Source organism: Podarcis melisellensis (assembly GCF_964234715.1).
Source record: "Podarcis melisellensis genome assembly, chromosome: 8".
NCBI lineage: Eukaryota > Metazoa > Chordata > Lepidosauria > Squamata > Lacertidae > Podarcis > Podarcis melisellensis.
The window spans coordinates 13,317,350-13,338,636 of record NC_138540.1 but is presented as its reverse complement, the minus strand read 5'-3'; the positions used below and the strand labels follow the sequence as shown (position 1 = coordinate 13,338,636).

Genomic DNA, 21,287 nt, shown 5'->3' with positions numbered 1-21,287 from the left:
GGGAGCTGACCCCGTCACAGGGATTTGAACCCCCAATCTTCTGATCAGCAAGCCCAAGAGGCTCAATGGTTTAGACCACAGTGCCACCCATGTGCTGCTTGTATACAGCAATTTAACATGGGTCAACGTCTGAGGCTGAAGAAAGGCCAAAAGGGATTAGGACAGGAATGATTTAAGAGACAGATTTATAAACTTTTTTTTTTTTTTTTTTTGGAGCACAATTCAAAGTGTTGGTGTTGACCTTTAAAGCCCTAAACAGCATTGGCCCAGTATACTTGAAGGAGCGTCTCCATCCCCATTGTTCAGCCCTGACACTGAGGTCCAGCTCTGAGGGTCTTCTGGCGGCTCCCTCCCTGAAAGAAGTGAAGCTACAGGGAACCAGGTGGAGGGCCTTCTTGGTAGTGGCACCTGTCCTGTGGAACACCCTCCCATCAGATGTCAAGGAGATAAAGAATTACACAACTTTTAGAAGACATCTGAAGGCAGCCCTGTATGGGGAAGTTTTTAACGTTTGTCATTTTATTATGTTTTTTTATGTGCTGGAAGCCTCCCAGAGTGGCTGGGGAAACCTAGCCAGATGGGTGGGGTATAAATATTATTATTATTATTATTATTATTATTATTATTATTATTATTATTATGAACCAGCTGGGCCTTGGACTTGATCCAGCAGGGCTCTTCTTATGTTTTTAAAAAAGGAGAACAGGGATTCAGAGCAGGAAAGATGGAAAGGAATGACAAAAAGGGTCTAGGTTTCAATGAGACTTGGCACTGAAAAACGGCCTGGCAGGATATTAGGTTGTTTGAACCTACTTTGCAAGGTGTAATCCCATCTCCGCGATTAGGTTACCGGGCGGTGCAACGAAGCGCATCGCAGAAGGGCCCCTTTTCTTCCTGCCAGAAGATGCTTCGGCGATTGCGCCAACCCGGCCAAGGAGAAAGCAAAGTTGCGGCCGACGACAGCTTGACGGCTTCATCCCAAGGCCAGGAAAGAACTGGGATTCCTTCCCTGTGATGTCCTTCGACAAAACGTCTCTTTTCCTTAAAGGCCTTGTGGGCTCGGAATGGCGGGTGGGTAGGAGTGGCCAGGAAGCCACCAGAGAAAGCGCAGCGTCTTTTGCCTGGATAACGTTACCAGAGCTCCCAGTATGAATCCTACCTCCAAATAGATTTCAGAATGACTCAGGGTATCTGTTTCATCGCCTTAATCCTCCGTCATTCAATAATCCTGACTGCAAAGGCCTGTTTTGCTTGTCCGAGGATAACTGGGGCAGCCTCGTGGCCGTAGCCAATTGCGATGCCATCTTACGAATTCGTGGTATGGGGAGGGCTGCAAAAGCCTCCCTGGCAAGGGGGCAGCATGCCAGCTGCATCGCTGGAGCCCAAGGACTGGATGATTTTGGAGGGGAGGCGAAGGCCACTAAATGGCATTAATAAGGGGATCTGCCTGGGTGGAGCTGGGTCGAGAGATGTTGTGTTAAATCCCGAAACAACCTCAAAAACTAAACAAAACACCCCGGCACATTCTGCTCTTGCAAATTTGTGACTTTCTGCATGCATTGAATGGTTGTTGTTCGTTATTCTGATGGATAATTGTGTTGAGCCCCCCCCCCCCCGCTTTTACAATCAAGCAGTGCATAAATTTTGTGAAATAAATATGTCAGAAACTTTTAATCAGTTGTCTTGGTGAGATTTACAATCATTGCACAGTTGTTTTCGGACAGGGCTGTGACTCAGCGGTATAGCCCCTGCTTTGCGTGGCGGACGAGGCCCCCGTTTCAATCAATGCTGGCAGCATTTCCAAGCAGGGAGGGGCCACAGCTCAGCGGCAGAGCACCTGCTTGGCCTGCAGAAGGCCCCAGGTTCAATCCTGACACCTTCTAAGTAGGGCTGGCAAAGACTCCCTCCCTGAAACGCTGGAGAGCTGCTGCCAGTCTGTGTGGACAGCTCTGAGCTAGGTGGACCCAAGGCCCTGGCTCAGTATAACCCAGCTTCCTGTCTTTCTATGGACATTTTACTTTTGCCTGTGCTTCTTCAAAAAATCACTGAATAAGGCATCACATACATCTTTTCAGAGAAATTTTGCAGCAACACTTCACGGGTATATGATGATGATGATGTTGATGTTTTAAACGCATACATCACCCTTCATTACAAGATCACAAGGTTGTTCACAGAATAAACAGAATAGGGACGCAGGTGGCGCTGTGGGTTAAACCACAGAGCCTAGGACTTGCCGATCAGAAGGTCGGCGGTTCGAATCCCCGCGGCGGGGTGAGCTCCCGTTGCTCGGTCCCTGCTCCTGCCAACCTAGCAGTTTGAAAGCACGTCAAAGTACAAGTAGATAAATAGGTACCGCTCCGGCGGGAAGGTAAACGGTGTTTCCGTGTGCTGCTCTGGTTTGCCAGAAGCGGCTTAGTCCTGCTGGCCACATGACCCGGAAGCTGTACGCCGGCTTCCCCGGCCAATAAAGCGAGATGAGCACCACAACCCCAGAGTCGGCCACGACTGGACCTAATGGTCAGGGCTCCCGTTACCTTTACTAAAGAATTAAAACAAAAACAACAAAACAATAAGGTAGGGAAGAGGGGGCACCCCAAGGAGTCGACACCAGCTGACCAAGTGGGGCAGACTCCTGGCACCCCATCTCTTGCAGCAGCTTCCTGAACCATCACAGCCCTTGTTTATCTTATGCTTGGGAGACTCGCTTTGTGGATAGAGAAGACTGCAGCGTCCTTCTGCGCATGCCCCGAGGGCACCATTTCTGGTGGGCACAGTGGGGAGAGGGAGGCTGCCATAAGGATGATTTATGCAGGAATGAGGATGTATTGGGTTAGCGGCTGGGTTTCCACTTGCTTCCCCTAAATGGCGGAGAGGCAATTAATTTCGGGAGGTGATGGGACGGAGCCTTCTTCTCATTCCTCTTCACGCTCATGGGGGATTGGAGACTTGAAACTTTGCTGCCGAGGGGTGGGGTGATTCCAAAACCCACGGCTCCCAAGGCCTTGCCTCAAAAAGGAGATGGCAGAGCTGGAAAAGGCCCAGTTAAGTGCAAGCAATATGATCAACGGGACGGAAAGGTTGCGGTGTTTGTGACTTATTAGTTCAGAAAAAAGGCAACTAAGAGGTGACGCGATAGAGGAGTTGAAATGCTTTCTTCCTTTCTCATAATAAGAGAACTCCACTGAAGCTGAATGTTGGCAGATTCAGGGCTGATAAAATTATGAAAGGACTTCTTCACATAACACAGAGCTAAACTGTGGGAACTTGTTCCCACAGGAGGATGTGATAATCACCAACGCCAATGCCTTTAAAAGAGGACTGGACAAATTCAGGGAGGAGGAGAGGGCTAGCGAGGGCTACTAGCCAGCTCTGCCCTGCAATTGAAGGCAGCATCAATTGCGAACACCAATTTCTAGAAACTCCACAATTCCGCGACTTTTCACTGAGACGCTTTGAGATTCTAGCTACTTTGCCGCTTCTAGGAAAGGTCCTTCGGGAAAGATCCCAGTTTCCATTCCTATAATGGCTCAGAAGGGACCATCTGCGCAGAGAAATAATTTCTCCCGCCTCTCAGTTTTTCCATTAAGCCCCACAAAGGGCTTATGGATGGCCACGTGTGCCTTGCTGGAGAAGGGGGCGAGAATATTTGGCTAAAGTGTCCCATCTGGAAAATGAGATTGGAAAAGATAGGAGGCGGAATAGAGTAGGCTTCAAAGCAAACAATTGGAATACAATACGTCCAGCTCGCTCCAGAGTCCAAAATTGCTTTTCTAAATGCTATTATTCCACCCCCCTTTTAGAGGGGTGATTGCTTGCATATATATTTATATATATATTTGCAAAGTAAGAGCCAGAGATCAACGTGGTATTCCTTTCCTGCATGACAAATCCAGGACTGGCTGTACTCATTCGAGGCATGATAAATGATAGATCTCACCATGTTTAAAAGCGATTAACCTTCTCTGAGGCGGGCGCGGACCATGAGAGGGGTGCCAGCAGCGCTCCGCGCTCCCGTCTCCGGTTACCAGCGACGCGAGGTGGCGCCCAGCGGCAAGGCAGACTGGTGCCCAGGCACCCTCCAAATTTCAGGGGTACAGACATCTCACGAGAGGCTAGAAGGACACACACAGACCAGATCTGCTGGTGCGAATCTAGACTTGGCGTCCAATGAGGTTAAGGGGTTGCCAAAGGTTCGGCCCTCACCCTGCCCACTTTTCTGATTCGCTGCTGGCAAGGACTCCTGCCTGTCCTTGGCTGACATTGCTTGACGCAAGCCGTCAGTGGGCTGTCCGGCAAGAGGGGACAGTTTTTAGATGCCTCGCCCATTCTTGACGCTCACCTCTAAAGGGATCCTGGAGATGTGGAAGCGGTTCAGAAAAGGGAGACTCCCCTAGGAGGAAAGACTTCAGCGTTTGCGACTTTAGAGAAAAAGGGGCAACGTGATAAAATTATGCCCAGGAAGGAAAGAGTGTAACAGAATAACTGGTGGACAGCCAATGAAACCGAACGTTGGATGGAAGATTCGGGATGTATGAAAGGAAGTCCTTCTTTGTGCAGCACAGAGTTAAACTGCGGAACTCACTCCTGCAGGGGGCAGAAATGGCCATCAACCTGGATGGCTTAAAAAAAGGGATTCGGGCATCAGGCAAATTCATGGAGGGGAGATGGCTGTCAATGCCTACTAGCCCAATGACCATGCTTTGCATTTGGAGGCAGTAAATTAATAATAATAATAATAATAATAATAATAATAATAATAATTTATTTATACCCTGCCCATCTGGCTGAGTTTCCCCAGTCACTCTGGGCAGCTCCCAATCGAGTCTTAAAAACAATACAGCATTAAATGCTTCTGAACGCCAGTTGCTGGAAAGGGCAAGAGGGGAGAGAGCTCTTGTGGTTGAATCCTGCTTGCTGGTTTTGCTTTGGGGCCTTGTGAGAAGAGGCTGTCCACTATGCCCTTATGTTCTCCGACTGAAGGCATGTGCGATCCCAAAGCAAGAAGGCCTGGAGTGCCCTTCTGAGCTGCCGTTGATCCAAAAGGTAAAGGGCTGTAAAACTGAGTGATACAAAAGCATCTGCTTTGCATGCAGAAGGTCCCAGGCTCTGTCCCCAGGTAGGGCCAGAAAAGACTTGAAACTTTGGAGAACCACTACCAGCCAATGTAGGCAATGCTGAGTTAAGTGGACCAAGGGTATAAAGGCAGCTCCTATGGTGCTGTTTAAGTCAGCTCTTTATTGCAAAACCATTGAGGACTAGAACCTTGGCTTTACTTTTAATAAAAGGGCCACAACAGGGCAGTAGAGCACCTGGTTTACATGTAGAAGGTCCCAGGTCCAGTCCATAGCATCTCCAAGTAGGGCTGGGAAGACACTCCCTATCTGAGACCCTGGAGAGCTGCTGTCAGTCAGTGCAGACAATACTGTGCTAGATGGATTGACCCGATATGAGGCAGATTCCTATCAGTTAATTTGGGCCTTTTCAAAAAACGAGTCAAGGGATGCCTTAGAGGGACCACTGCAGACCCCTGATTTCTATTCACTGTAAGGAAACAGAAAAGGAGAATCTTTTCGGTGTTATGTTGGAGGGGATGCAAGGAAGCAGGGAATTATGTTCACATGAGGTAGTGGTGTAAACATGTACATATTTTTTTTTTTTGCAAAGCGTGTTTAAGGAGATAACAGAAATCACTGGGTTAAAGCTGACCAAAAGTCCAGAGGTAGCATTATTATCAATTTACAATGGGGTGGAAGGTTCACAGGCTATGAAGGACTTGCTCACAAATTTATTGACAGCTGCACGAATTATGATAGCTAGGAAGTGGAAGGGGCAAGCAGAATATAAAATGGAAGACTGGTATAAAGAGGTATGGGATATAACTATTAATGATAAACTGACAAGTGCCATTAAGGTAAGATGGGGAATGCACAGAAGAAATGATTTCGAGGAGATGTGGAAGGTGCTTGTAGAATTTGTACAGTGGTACCTCAGGTTACATACGCTTCAGGTTACAGACTCCGCTAACCCAGAAATAGTGCTCCAGGTTAAGAACTTTGCTTCAAGATGAGAACAGAAATCGTGCTTCGGTGGCGCAGTGGCAGCAGGAGGCCCCATTAGCTAAAGTGGTGCTTCAGGTTAAGAACAGTTTCAGGTTAAGTACAGACCTCCGGAACGAATTAAGTACTTAACCTGAGGTACCACTGTACTGTTAAAATAGAAAGGGGTCAAACCATCACAGGAGGTGTTGAAATTTTGGGAAGTTGGATAAGTTACAATGGAATGGTCTCGGTGGTGGGGTGCACATTTTTATTCTCATTTATTTATGATTATTACTTTGTCAAAATAAAATAATAAAAACTTTAAAAAGAAAAGGGGAATCTTGGTGCTTTTAGGGGGCCGGGAAGCAACAGGGGAGATGATGCAGTCCAGCTGTGCTGCATCCTCCAGTGTCTTTGCTCTGCCCCTTCCAAGGGGAACAGAGCAGATGAAGGCAGCGTGATCTCGCAGAGCGAAACAGCAGCATTAAAAACCCATTTCTTTTCAGGTGACTGACCCAGCAGGTTCCTGCTGCTCCCAGACACCCTTAATCGTTTCTGCCCTTTCCGTTGCTGCACTCTCTCCCCAGCGAAGAGCACACAAGGCGGGGTGCAGTGGGGGCTCTGGAGGGGCTCTAGGCTTGGCCCCCATCACACAGGGTCAACATCACCCTTCTGGAGTTCCGATGCCCACATTTGGCCCCCCTGCCATACACACAAGGGGATAGCTAATGGGCTGGCCTCCAGATGCTGCAGAATTCTGACTCCCTTCAGCCCCAGCCAGCAGGGCCCAGGGGTCAGGGATGAGGACGGGAGATGGGAGCCAAACAACAGTATAGTTGAACTGTGGAACTCACTTCCACAGGAGGCAGGGAGGGACACCAACTTGGATGGCTTTAAAAGAGGGTTGGGCAAATTCACGGAGGAAGTTAAAGCTATCAGTGGTCACTATCCACGATGGTCGTGCTGTGCCTCTGCAGTGTGAAGCTTCTGAATATGAGTTCCTGGAAACCCTAGTAGCGGAAAGGGCTCTTGTGCTGCTTGTGGGTTTCCTGCAGGCCACTGTGAGATCAGGATGCTAGACTAGATGGGCTATTGGCCTGATCCTGCAGGCATTCCTTAGGTCCTTATGGAAATTATGTGCTTTAAAAGTGTGCTGGATGTGCGTCCAACAGACAGTGTGGCTCTGCTCTTTGCCAGGATCAGAGCAATAGCCCATCTAGTCCAGCATAGTCTGCCTTCCTGGCAGGATGCATGTTTGGGATGGCAAGGCAGATGAGAGCAGACCTTGCCTTAGTAAAACTTCCTTCGCGCAAGGGAATTCAGGATAAATCACATGTTGTGGTACTGGGGGTAAGAAGAGGATGCTCTTACCAAAATCTCTTTCACAGCAAAGTCTTCGAGGCCTCCGTTCCTCGGGGAGTCCAGGACCACCGGGAAGCCCTTGTGGGGGGCATGGATGTAGCCAAACTCAATCTCATCCTGCAGAGGAAAAGAGAAATCAGCAAGATCTGGACTACCTCCAGGCAGACTGAAGGTGTAAATAGGTGAATGAACCATATTTCTTAAAGCTATGACAATCTCTGCCGTGTCTCAATTCTCCGAAGGAACATAGACCCTGGGTGAGGGCCTGGAACCCATGGGCTCTTGCCAAAGAGGGGGACTCGCCCAACTTTTGTAACATTAGATTGCAGAGCTGCCTCCTCACAAAGAGCTTTGCTTTAATCTAGCAAGCTCAGTTCCTTAATGACCCGCTGGGAATAGAAATCATTTCCTCCCCCCCCCTCCAAAATAAAAATTCTGCCTGCTAAACATGCATCCTGCCAGGAAGCTGGGAGCCCACAGCTAAAACCAAGGACATCCGATGAAGCTGAATGTCGGGAGATTCAGGGGCATAGAAAAGCAAGTCTTTCTTTGTGCAGCATGGAGTTAAACTGCGGAACTCTCTCCCACAGGACGGGGTCACCAACTTGGATGGCTTTACAAGAGGACTGGACAAATTCACGGAGGAGGAGAAAGCTGTCAGTGGCTACTTGCCGCGAGGACTATGCTCTACCTCTGCAGTTGGAGACAGCAATGCTTCCAAATTCTAATTTGCTGGGAACTGCAGGAGGGGAGAATTGCTCTTGTGTTCGAATCCTGGGTTTCCCATCATGGGCATCTGGTTGGCCACTGTAAGAACAGGATCCTGGACCAGATAGGCCATTGGCCTGATCCAGCAGATCTCTTCTTACAGCTTACCTTTACTGAAAACCTGGGATATTGCAGTTCAGGAAATGTGGGCAGAATCGTGGATCGGGAGCTTTAGGCTGGGTCATGTCGTTGGCCCAAGTAGCTTGGTATTGCCCACACTGGCTGGCAGCAACGGCTCCCCAGGGTTCAAGACTGACAACCCACTCACCTGCATCCACCGGTCCCCTCGGTTCATATACCGTGAGCAGACCGACATCTTGCAGTTAGCTTTGCTGACCAAGTTCTTGATCTCCTTCAGGAAGAGGTAATTATCCTTCACACTGACAGGGGAGGACAAAGATGGGTTAACTGAGGATGCTTTCATGGCCAGCTTGAAAGTGGGGTGGGGTGGATTCCACAGAGCAGGGCTGGGGAACAGCTGTGCCCCTCCAGATGGACAATGGTCAGAGATGATGAGAGCTGGTAACATCTTTGGGTACCCCAGGTTCCCCATTAAAAGGAGGCAGAGCTGTGAAAGGGGTAAAGGTAAACTCCAGTCGTGGCCGACTCTGGGGTTGCGGCACTCATCTCGCTTTATTGGCCGAGGGAGCCGGCGTACGGCTTCCGGGTCATGTGGCCAGCATGACTTAAGCCGCTTCTAGCGAACCAGAGCAGCGCACGGAAACGCCGTTTACCTTCCCACCGGAGTGGTACCTATTCATCTACTTGCACTTGGACGTGCTTTCAAACTGCTAGGTTGGCAGGAGCAGGGACCGAGCAACGGGAGCTCACCCCGTGGCGGGGATTCGAACCGCCAACCATCCGATCGGCAAGTCCTAGGCTCTGTGGTTTAACCCACAGCACCACCCGCGTCCCTGTGAAAGGGGTAGCTGCAGGTAATAAAGGCAAGTGTTTGAGGTGCGTAGGTATGGGCAACAAAGGTAAGTGAGGGTCTGGGTTCAAGGACAGGGAAGTTGTGGCCCCTTAAGTGTCATTGGACTCCCAGCAGCCAGCATGACTTAAGGGATAGTGATGGGAGCTGGAGTCCAGCAACATCTGGAGTGCTGCAGATGTTCCTCTCCCCTGAAATTGACAAAGCCCCTGCCAAGAGGCTACCCCCGGATATCACAAACAATTCTGCCTTTTCTCCCTTTTCTCCCACTACTGCCTTCCAGACCACCTGGCATGATGCCTACAGTTGATTTCGGTTTCTAACTTTTTTCAAACCTTACCTTCAGTTCTCCACCTTCCCGCACCAGCTAGTGATTTTCTTTTTAATAACAATTCATCAAAATTCATCAGCTTTTTAGGGAGAATTTCTCCTAACGCACACACGTCAGTCTGCACTTTGAACTTCTTGTAAATACACATTTTGCAAAGCAATTTCCCCTAACTGCAGCACATTCTTGTATGATATTCATTTACATTTTGCACCAGTGTATGGTTTTTGTTTTTTTTTTGTACACACAACTTGGTTAGGGAACTTCACTGCAAAATTCGGAGCTGTGAGAATTAGGGAGATTTGTTTTACAATGCGAACTGGGTCGAATGTCTTCCTGACCTCGTCCTTTTGTAAAGTGTCATTAAATGGCACTTGCATTAAACATCAGTGATTGTCATAATAAAATGTTTCTCCTTTTATACTATTAGCTGCTGTTTGTTGCATCTCCCTCGTTGCTGTCGAATGCTTAGTTTTTGGAAAAAGAAACCCACCACAGACAGAACCTGAACCCCAGCCCAGTTTCAGGATGCAAAAGCTGGTTTTACAAATTCAATCCCAGCGCAGCATTCAAAACATCTCCTGTTAAGTTCCAACGCCTCCTCCTTTTCTGACACCTTACCTGCAGACAAAAACGTTGACTGGCGCCAAAGTGTTTGGGGTCATGATCCATGGGGCAATCCGGAAGACTACGGTGTCTGTGAAAATTGGGGTCTGTGGAATACCCTGGAAGAAAGATGGAGCCAGCTTGTATTCTGCTACTCCAGAAGGCAGGACCCAAACCAACAGATCGAAATTACAAGATAGGAGGTTCTGACTAAACATTAGGAAGAACTTTCTGCTCTTTTTCAGGGACTGGTATTCAGAAGGATTGCTGCTTCCAGCCATGGTAGCAGAGAACCACCCTGGCTAGTTGCATCTCAGAACAACTGGTGAAACAGAACGGTGCATGGGTTAATAATAATAATAATAATTTTTTATTTATACCTCCCCGGCCAGAGCCGGACTCAGGGCGGCTAACACCAGTAAAATGACATTAAAATTAAAAAATTTAAAAACAAACCAATTTAAAATACAGGTTAAAATATAATTTAAAATGCAGCCTCATTTTAATAGTAGCCCATAGATCAAAACCAAAAAGGGAGGGAAACATAAGGGTCAGACTGAGTCCAAACCAAAGGCCAGGCGGAACAGCTCTGTCTTGCAGGCCCTGCAGAAAGATGTCAAGTCCCGCAGGGCCCTAGTCTCTTGTGACAGAGCGTTCCACCAAGTCGGGGCCAGTACTGAAAAGGCCCTGGCCCTAGTTGAGACCAATCTGACCACCTTGCGACTTGGGACCTCCAAAGTGTTTTCATTTGTGGACCTTAAGGTCCTCCGTGGGGCATACCAGGAGAGGCGGTCCCGTAGGTACGTGGGTCCTAGGCTGCATAGGGCTTTAAAGGTCAAAACCAGCACCTTAAACCTGACCCTGTACTCCACCGGGAGCCAGTGCAGTTGGTAAAGCACTGGATGAATGTGATCCCGTGGAAAGGACCCTGTAAGAAGCCTCGCCACGGCATTCTGCACCCGCTGGAGTTTCTGGGTCAGCTAAATACCCTCTTATTGCAACAATGAAATGTTGCAGAATGCACTGGTGATAAAAAGCCACCAATCCATTAAACAAGGCAGCCCTTTGTTTTTAAAAACTGGCTGCCCAGAGAAACAGAGGCAGCTACGGGATGTTGATCAACAGCACAGCTTCTGTGAGGGAAGAGAAAGGTCTGCTGGGGCAAGGAAGCAGAAGGCAAAACACAGATCCATTAGGGATCCCTAGCCAGATTAGCAGGTGGCTAATAGAAGTTGCAGGCCCCATGAGAGTCATGCGCAGCATTCCAGCAGGCGAGTGAGAGAACATGAGAAGGCCGTCCAGCTTAATTTAAAGCTGGCCTTTTCTTCTAGCGGCCCCCAATTCGTGTTGCTTTGTTGGGGTGGGGGTGAAGAGGCAGGTGGGAAGGGGGCGGGAGAGGCAGCGAGAGAGATTCACACACCAAGCAGCCTCTTTGTGGCTGAAGCAGCAGACAAAGAGAAAAGGGAAACTTGAAAGCGAACCCGTCACCTGCCAAGGGAAAACTGGCACATTAACAGTGTGAAGTGAAGTGTCGAGCCCAAACATCAGCAGCTCCTTCTGCAGTTACACCATACCAGTGGCCAGGAGGAGGGACGGCTTTTGGCTGCCTGAAAGCAACAACTTCCATTAGCTGCTTGCTAACTGGGCTGCATACTGTTGTTTTTAGCAGCATGGCATAGTGGTTAGAGTGCTGGGAGAAACCAGGGTTCGAATCCCCCTTACTCGGCCATGAAGCTCGCTGAGTGGCCTTGGGCAAGCCTCTGGCCCTCAGTCTAACTTACCTCACAGGGTTGTTGTGGGGAGTAACTTAGGAGAAGGAGAACCATGTGCCTGAGCTCCTTGGGAGGAAGAAAGGTGGGCTGTGAATACAATAAATATCAGACTAACACCCTGCCCTGCCACACCAGCTTCCTTACCCACACAGACCTTTCACTTCCCTCGCGGCGTTGCGCTGTCGATCAACATTCTGTAGCTGACGTTTCAAAGCCTTTTTGCTTAAAAGCAGCACTCGAGGTGGTCTTTAAAATTGTAATAACCAGCCCAAATGGGAACCTTACGTAACACTGAATTTTATACATTAAATTTGTGAACATCTAATAAACTTTATTATATAAAAAAAGGAATGCCCTACCGTCAGATGTCAAGGAAATAAACATCTCCCTGACTTTTAGAAGTCACCTGAAGTCAGCTCTATACAAGGAGGTTTTTAATGTTCGAGGCCTTTTTGTGTTTTAGTATTTTGTCGGAAGGAGGCATATAATAAAAAAAAGTATTATTTGAAGCATCCTCTTTGCAGGATGAAAGCATCTCCACTGCTTCCACTACACCCACCAACCCACCCCTCTTTCTCTGGCCGAACCTCAGCGACTGGCTCCAGCAGGCTGACGTTGATGGTGACGAGACCGTCGAAGCCGGCGTCTGGGAAGCGGAGACCCTCGACAAAGAATTCCATCTCTGCAGACCCCCCTGTGTATTTCACAACGTGGAAGAGCTTCCGTGGCCCCAGGACGTGGATGTAGCGCTGGCCAAAGAAGGGATCTGCGGGTCAAATATATGTTGGAAATGTAAGGAAAAAGAAGGTACCTTTTATTTTTATTTTTTTTAAAGAATATTTATTAAAGTTTTCAATAGTAATACAATAAAAATAAAAATAAAAAATAACAAAAATACAAAAATGTAAATAATTAAAAACACATAAAGTTTCCATTACTTATTTTCCATTAACTTATTTCCCAGACCTCCTCGTACCTCCCTTTTTTGTATTCCAATTCAAATTGTTAGTTCAGCAAATCCTTATCAATAAATTTTAACCTATTTCTAAACCTTTTTTTCCATATGCTCTTAAAGCATTGCAGCTGGAAGCCACTTAATTTCTATCCGACATCATTCTAACATTCATTAATTTTGCAATATTTCTGTAAGTAGTCTTTAAATTTCTTCCAATCTTCTTCCGCCGACTCTTCTCCCTGGTCAAAAGAAGGTACCTTTTATCATATGTGGTGGAAATGTCAGATAGTAAAAGCATTTTGGGAAATGATATACAATGGATGCTTGGGTTGTGAATGTGATCCATGCGGGAGGCACGTTCGCAACCCACAGTGCCGCATCTGCACATCTGCGGGTTGCGATTTGGTGCGTCTGTGCATGTGCAAAGCGCGATCTAGCGCCTTTGCGCCTGCGCGAGCACCGAAACCTGGAAGTAACCCGTTCAGGTACTTCTGGGTTTTGGCGCGTCCGTATCCCGAAAATGCGCAACCTGAAGCGTATGTAACCCGAGGTATGACTGTATAATGAATTGAAAAAAATGCTTAAAATAACTTTTTCTTAAAAAAAAACCAGAAGCCTTTCTTTTAGGGATTCTAGGTGCTGAAATCCCAATGCAGTGGAAATCTATTTATGGATGCGACCACAGCTGCACAGATGCTATTGGCTCAGGGATGGAAAGAAGATAAAGTCCCGACCAGAGAAGAATGGCAGATTAAGATGATGGATTATGCCGAAATGGCTAAAATGGCCGGAAGAATCAGAAATCAGGAAGACCAAAATTTTAATAAGGAATGGGGAAATTTTTATAATTTATCTTAAAAACCATTGTAAGCAGTTAAAATCATTAGCAGGGTTGGAATAACACTTGCAGTTTAAAGTTGAATTTTGGATATAACGGAGAGGTAAAAGATTTGGATCATTCTAAAAGGTGCAGGAGGAAATGATTAACAGTAGGACCCACAAAGGGGGAGGAGGGGAGGCCAGTGGATTCTGTGGTATTTTGTTTTTATGTTGTATCTTGGATATGGGATTGTAAAATATTAATCTGAAAAACCAAATATATATATATATATATATATATGCAGGTTTTGGTGTCCTCGGGTGTCTTCCCGTGTAAAAGTTGGGGTGTCTAGGCGACGTTTCGACGAGGTCTCACTCGTCATCTTCAGGCTGGTGCTTTCGGCTTCTTGTTACTGGAACAGAGCAGGATCTCAGTGTTTGAGTTCCTATAAATACTGTTGAGGGGGTGTGGTGTATAGCCTCCAATGTTCTGGGCAGAGAGGAAGTTCCCAGGCTAGTGTGCCTTTTCAAGGAACAAAAGAAGAAAAGGCACACTAGCCTGGGAACTTCCTCTCTGCCCAGAACATTGGAGGCTATACACCACACCCCCTCAACAGTATTTATAGGAACTCAAACACTGAGATCCTGCTCTGTTCCAGTAACAAGAAGCCGAAAGCACCAGCCTGAAGATGACGAGTGAGACCTCGTCGAAACGTCGCCTAGACACCCCAACTTTTACACGGGAAGACACCCGAGGACACCAAAACCTGCATATATATATATATATATATATATATATATATATTTTAAGAAGGGATCTGTGGCGGGAAAGAAAGCGGAGATCAACACAAGTAAGGAAGAAGAACTCTGCTGGATCAGGCCAGGAGTGTATCTAGACCAGCATCATGTTCACAGGAAGCCTGCAAGCAGGATTCGAACACAAGAGGCCTCTTTCCTCCCGTGGTCTCCGGCAACTGGGATTCAGAGCCATTGCTTCCTCTAGCTGTGGAGGCAGAGCATAGCCATCTTGGCTAGTAGCCTTCGAAAGCCCTTTCTTCTTCCATCAATTTGTCTGATCCTCTTTTATTGCCATCCAAGTTAGTGGCCATCACTGCCTCCTGAGGCAGGGAGTTCCATAGGTTAACGCAGCGCTGCGTGAAAAGGGGCTTCCTTTTCTCTGTCCTGAACCTTCCCACATTCAGCTTCCTTGGACATCCCTGAGTTCTAGTGTTATGAGAGAAGGAGGAAGACTCCTTTCTGACCGCTTTCTCTGTGCTGTGCACAATTTTATAAACTTCTATTGTGCCACCGCTTACTTTTATCTAATTTAAAAATCCCAAATCTATCCTCGCAGGGGAGTTTCTCCATCCTCTCTTTGATCATTTTAGCAGCCTTTTCTGAAACTTAAAATATATATATATTACAAGCTTTATTGAGAGATTTTATATATCAATTATCAAGTATTGCCTTCCAGGACAAATAAATGTACAGATGTTAAGCCTTGCATGCAAATATCCACATGGAACCAAAACAGGCTGGGAAAATCTTTTGCATTACAGATTAAAATCACATCCTTTTCCAACTCTGCCATATCCGCTTTGACGCGAGGCAACCAAAACTGTACATGGTCTTCCAAATGCGGCCGAACCAAAGATTTGTAAAAAGTCATTACGATATCAGAAGCTTTATTTGCAATTCCTTTCCCAATGACCCCTGGAGCATGGAATTTGCCTTTTTCATGGCTGACACACATTGGGTCGACATCTTCATCGGGTTAGTGAAGGCCAGGTGCAAATATGAGTTCCTTTTCTGTGATTTGGGGGGGAATTGGGATTGGGCAGGGTCCGAGAAAACTGACATCCAAGGAGCAAGCCCACCCAACCCTGCTATCCACTGAGGAGGTGAAGGCAACTCCATTGCCCTCCCCCAACCCAGCTAATTAATATGCTAATTGAACGCTTGGCTCGGAAACCAGAATGTCCAGAATTCAAGGTCCTGCAACTCAATCCCGGGGAACAGTTATTTGGCAACCTGGCCAGAGAGGTCTTAGCTTTCACCCAGTCACCAGACTCTGATGCCCTTGAGAGACGCCAAACAATTGATCCTCAGGACTCAAAAACAAGCAGAGTCTATGAGGCCAGGGAGAAAGGCGGGCTCTCTGAAAGGGAGCTATTATTTCAGTGCTTACTTATGTGAGAGAGATACTCTGAGCTCAACATTTTCTTGCTGGAAAAGCGAGGGGTGGGGAGAATATTAAATGTGTCTTTTGGGGGGAGTGCGAATTACTCCAGGCTCTACCCAAAGCTAGCCTGATTTCAAGCAAACCCGCTGCAGTTAATAGACTCGGCTAGCTTTATTTTATTTTCTTTTTATTTTTGCATTTCAATCCCACTGTTTTCTCCAGAGGGCCCCAAGGTGGTATACATGGTTTTCTCTTTGCCCCTGATTTAATCCCCACAACAACTGTGTGAGGTAGGTCCATTCATTCAGTGGACCTGCTCTGAGTAGGATTTAGGAATACAGACTGCTAAGTTGTGGGTGAACATATCAGACGACACAGTGATTCTCCAAACAGCTCTTGTTTATTCACAGGTCAGAACAGAACAGAACTGAAGGGTTCAGCCAGCCTGCTTATATAGAGCTCCAGTACAACGTAACTGTAACAACTTTCTGTAACTATCCAATCACTGAACGTCACTTTCGATCCCTTATTTGCACATGTGGACCTGAACTATCTACAGTATCCCCCTGCTGGCCCAGGGTGAGAACTTCAGTACATAACACAGACAAGCTGTCTTATACTGAGTTAAGATTGCTGAGCTGTATAGCTCAATTATCGTCTGCACGAACTGGCAGCAATGACTCTCCAGGGTACCAGGCAAGGAATCCTTCCCAGTCTCACCTGGAGGTGCTGGGGATCCAACCTGGGCTCTTCTGCATGCAAAGCAGGTGTCCTACTGGTGAGCTACGACCTTCCCCATAGGTGAATAGATGCCAGCTCTGGGGACTGATCTTCCACTCATCCCCTTTCGACAGGCACATCCACCTCACACCCAGCCTGGCTGCAAATCCCACCAATAAGTAACCAAACAATTACCGTATTTTCCACCCCATAAGGCGCACCAGACCATAAGACGCACCTAATTTTGGGAGGAGGAAAACAAGAAAAAAATATTCTGAATCCCAGAAGTCAGAACAGCAAGAGGGATCGCTAAACGGCGAAACCAGCAATCCCTCTTGCTGTTCTGGCTTCTGGGATAGCTGCGCAGCCTGCATTCGCTCCATAAGACGCACACACAATTCCCCTTACTTTTTAGAAGGGAAAAAGTGAGTCTTATAGAGCAAAAAATACGGTAAACCACTGTGTTGCAAATAATTATCAGTAATATCCAAGGCAACACGATGATCAAGTACAACAATGCAATATCAATATAAACTCTTTATATAGTGTATATGGAACATTGAACAACCTGAGACACCAAATAAACAGAAATCCTATAAATCTCTGAAAGTCACTAAATGTGCACTCTTGATGGATTCTCTTGAAAACACAGAGCTTTGTTTTATGACGCCCAATGCTGCCGAAGTGGTCCACAAACAGACACAGTGAACAGTGATTCTGGATAAACCCACTGTTTCGTAGAATTCTTCTTCAGCACAGCAGAAGGATACAGAAATGTTTCATAAACTACAAATGAATTATTGAAACGATGACCTGCATATACGTACAAAAACTCACTGTTCACGACGTCTGTTTGTGGACCACTTTGGCAGCGTTGGACGTCATAAAACAAAGCTTTACGGCTTGTTTTCATCAGATAAGAATCTGACCCATTGCTTCTTTCAGAGACTTGCATAGTCTTCAAAGACTTTCAGAGACTTATAAGACTTCTGTTTATTTGGTTCTATGTTTTCAAGAGAATCCACCAAGAGTGCACATTTAGTGACTTTCAGAGATCTGTAAGATTTCTGTTTATTTGGTTTCTCAGATTGTTCAATGTTCCATATAGACTATATAAAGAGTTTATATTGATATTGCATTGTTGTACTTGGTCATCATGTTGCCTTGGATATTGCTGCAAATCCCACCAGCCAGGCCTCTCCAACACAGGCAGCATTCTCCACTGCCCCCCCCTTCTTTAGCCCCATCTAACATCCCCGTAACCAAATCTGGTTTTATAACCAGCAATAAAAGACACAACAAGGCACGTCGGGGGCAGAGATGTCTCCTGGGGATTAGGGGAGGCCAAACAGAGCGATGATGTCATGGGCTGCAGCAAATGTCTTGTGGCCGCTGTAAAACGAGGTGATCGCCAAAGGTTGGCTTCAGTTGTAACACTGAGCATTGCCATCAACTGAGCCCTGCTCAAAGTAAGCCCACTGAAATTAATGGACATGATGACTAACTTCAGTCTGTTCATTTCAATGGGTCTATTCTGCGTAATGTCTAGATGGATACAAGCTGACTCCTTTGTCAATCTACATGGGAAGATATCATTGTGTGTGTGTGTGTGCGTGTGTGTGTGTGTGTGTGTGTGTAAAGGTACCCCTGACCATTAGATCCAGTTGCCGATGACTCTGGGGTTGCACACTCATCTCGCTCTATAGGCTGAGGGAACCGGCATTTGTCCTCAGACAGTTTCCGGGTTATGACTAAGCCGCTTCTGGCGAACCAGAGCAGCGCATGGAAATCTACTTGCATTTTGACATGCTTTCAAACTGCTAGGTGGGCAGGAGCTGGGACTGAACAATGGGAACTCACCCCGTCGCAGGGATTCGAACCGCTGACCTTCCGATCGGCAAGCCCTAGGCTCAGTGGTTGAGACCACAGCGCCACCCACGTCTATATATGTGTTTGTGTTATGATGGTATAAGATAAGATAGGTATCTCTTATACCAACATTACACACACACACACACACACACACACACACACACACACACAATCTTATACCAATTCGCATTTATTTGTCCATCTAGAATAGTGCTGCCAACTCTGACCAGCAGCTGCTGCCCAAAATCCCAGACCAAAAGAGTCCTTTCACCTTGTCTGCAATCGAAAAATCCTCCGTTAATTAGGGGATGTCAGAGATTGAACATTCTGCACACAAAGCAAGTGACCTCCAACTAAGCTATGTTTTCCCCCTCTCAAGATTCTAGTCCTCATTGTGCTGAATGAAGGGCTGATTCTAAAACGTAAGAAAATGCCTTCTGCTAAGTCAAACCATGTAGCTCAGCAGTGCCTACACTGACTTGCAGCTGCTCTCCAGGTTTTCAGACAGGGAGTGCCTTTCTAGAGATGTGGCATCTTCTGAATGTCACAGAGCTACAACCCTTCCTTTAAGGCACTCTGGAAAAAGGGTTCACGGAAGTAACAAAGCCCAGAACACTTTCAACTAGCCATTTGTAGCTTAGCTTAACAGAAAAATGAGATCGAATGAGCCAATATTTGCTTAAATGTGATCTCTGCTCCACTTTGGCCAAGCTAGAGTTTAAGAAAATATCAATGAAAACACCAGCTGGCGAGCCTTAAGTTAGTAAGAGGGAGCTCAGAAGTTTCCTCCCTTCCCTCTTTGCCCTGCTTCACATCAGATGGGGGGGGGCTGTGCTCCTTCGCCAGAGATTTTAGGGAGCCTTCACCCAGATCACCCATTTAATTCTTCCACGGCTCAGAGAAGCAAAAAGCCAGCCTCCTTCCCTAGGAAGAACACCGAGAGGTAACCCCGGGCCACTGAGCTTGGCTGGCTTCCCTAGGATCTCTCAGAGAGCAGCTCCTGACAGAGACAGAGTTAGCGGCTGATTGACAAGCCCCTCTGGAGCTCCTTGCCAGGGAATGCCGCCCCTTCCCCTCGGCCGGCTCCAATTGCAATGCCTGGTTTCAGCGAGTTGTCGGTGGGCCCGTCCCTGGGCGCCAATGGAGCTACTGGAATGTTGAAGACACCGGGGTCCTTTCTAATTAGATGTGTTGACGACCCATCAGGCCTAATTATTCCCAAGCTGCTCTTTGCTACAAATGAGATGCAGGTGCGAGAATTAACGTGACACGTGCATGTGTTTTCTCAGGTGGGGGGGGAGATGAGGTTAAAATTTTGCCACCTATTCACTAATAATAATAATAATAATAATAAAATTTATTTATACCCCGCCAGAGCCGGGCTCAGGGTGGGTAAATTACAATAAAAACATAATGGGGGGGGACCAATTTAAAATACAGGTTAAAATGTAGCCTCATTTTGAAAGTAGCCCATAGATCAAAACCATAAGGGGAGGGAAACATAAGGGTCAGACTGAGTCCAAACCAAAGGCCAGGCGGAAAAGCTCTGTCTTGTAGGCCCTGCGGAAAGATGTCAAGCCCCGCAGGGCCCTGGTCTCTTGTGACAGAGCGTTCCACCAATTCGGGGCCAGTACTGAAAAGGCCCTGACCCTAGTTGAGCCCAATCTAACCACCTTGTGACTTGGGACCTCCAAAGTGTTGTCATTTGTGGATCTTAAGGTCCTCCGCGGGGCATACCAGGAGAGGCGGTCCCGTAGGCACATGAGTCCTAGGCTGCATAGGGCTTTAAAGGTCAAAACCAGCACCTTAAACCTGACCCTGTACTCCACCAGGAGCCAGCGCTGTTGGTAAAGCACTGGATGAATGTGATTCCGCAGCAAGGACCCCGTAAGGAGCCTCACCGCGGCATTCTGCACCCGCTGGAGGTTCTAGGGCAGCCCTGCGTAGAGCGAGTTACAATAATCAAGCTCGGAGGTGACCGTCACCTGGATCACTGTGGCCAGATCAGGGCGAGAAAGGTAAGGGACCAACTACTTAATACGGTAGAGATGGGAAAATGCCACCTGTGCTGTGGCTGCAACCTGCGCCTCCATGGAAAAGGAAACATCGAAGGTTATACCCAAGCTCTTGACAGAGTGCTGCCACTAACTGAGCCCCCGCAAGAGATGGGAGTTGGCCCCACAACCCCATGTCGTCCCGACTCAGCCAGACCTCTGTCTTCAAAGGATTTAACAGAAGCCGAGAGATGCACCTCTTCTGCCTCGGCGGAGGGGGGAAAGAAGAGAATCAGAGTTAGAAAGGTACCCTCGAGGGTCATCTAAGTCCAGGCATAGGGAAACTCAGCCCTCCAGATGTTTTTGGACTACAACTCCCACCATCCCTAGCTAACAGAACCAGTGGTCAGGGATGATGGGAATTGTAGTCCCAAAAACATCTGGAGGGCCGAGTTTGCCTATGTCTCATCTAGTCCAACCTGCTGCAATGCAGGAATCTCAACCAATGCTTCCATGACAGATGGCCACCCAACTTCTGAATTAGACGGAGAAGCTGGAAGAGGGAGACAGACCCCCTGCTGTGTGGTCCCGAAGAGACAGGGGGCTCGGTCAACACCCAGGAAAGTGAGGAAAGGAATAGCACAACCCCCAGAGAGTCTTCTGCCAGGATGTTGTCCACGCTCCAGGGCTCATTAGGAAAGGAACTCAAAATTAAACTGCCCATGTGAATCTATGGTGCATCCACACTTGCCATAATGTGGACAGTTCTGGTCACCTCACTTCAAAAAGGATATCGAGGAAGGTTCAGAACAGGGCAGCCAAATCAATCAAGGGGATGGAGCGGTTCCCTTATGAGGAAAGGTTGCAGCGTTGGGGACATTTTAGGCATAGAGAAAAGGTGTGCAAGAGACGACACGACAGACGTGAAAAAGCCATC

At 47.3% G+C, this 21,287-nt stretch overlaps 1 protein-coding gene across 1 annotated transcript in view; it reads right to left on the bottom strand.

Moving 5' to 3' along the window:
- Window positions 1–21,287, bottom strand: part of LOC309375794 (protein-arginine deiminase type-2-like) — a 55,078-nt gene that overhangs the window by 15,422 nt on the left and 18,369 nt on the right. Inside the window, exons 7-10 of the mRNA XM_081921719.1 lie at window positions 12,396–12,578; window positions 10,052–10,155; window positions 8,440–8,551; window positions 7,413–7,520 (exon numbers count right to left, since the gene is read on the bottom strand). Coding sequence (XP_081777845.1) covers window positions 7,413–7,520; window positions 8,440–8,551; window positions 10,052–10,155; window positions 12,396–12,578 — 507 coding nt within the window. The remainder of the gene's footprint in view (window positions 1–7,412; window positions 7,521–8,439; window positions 8,552–10,051; window positions 10,156–12,395; window positions 12,579–21,287) is intronic.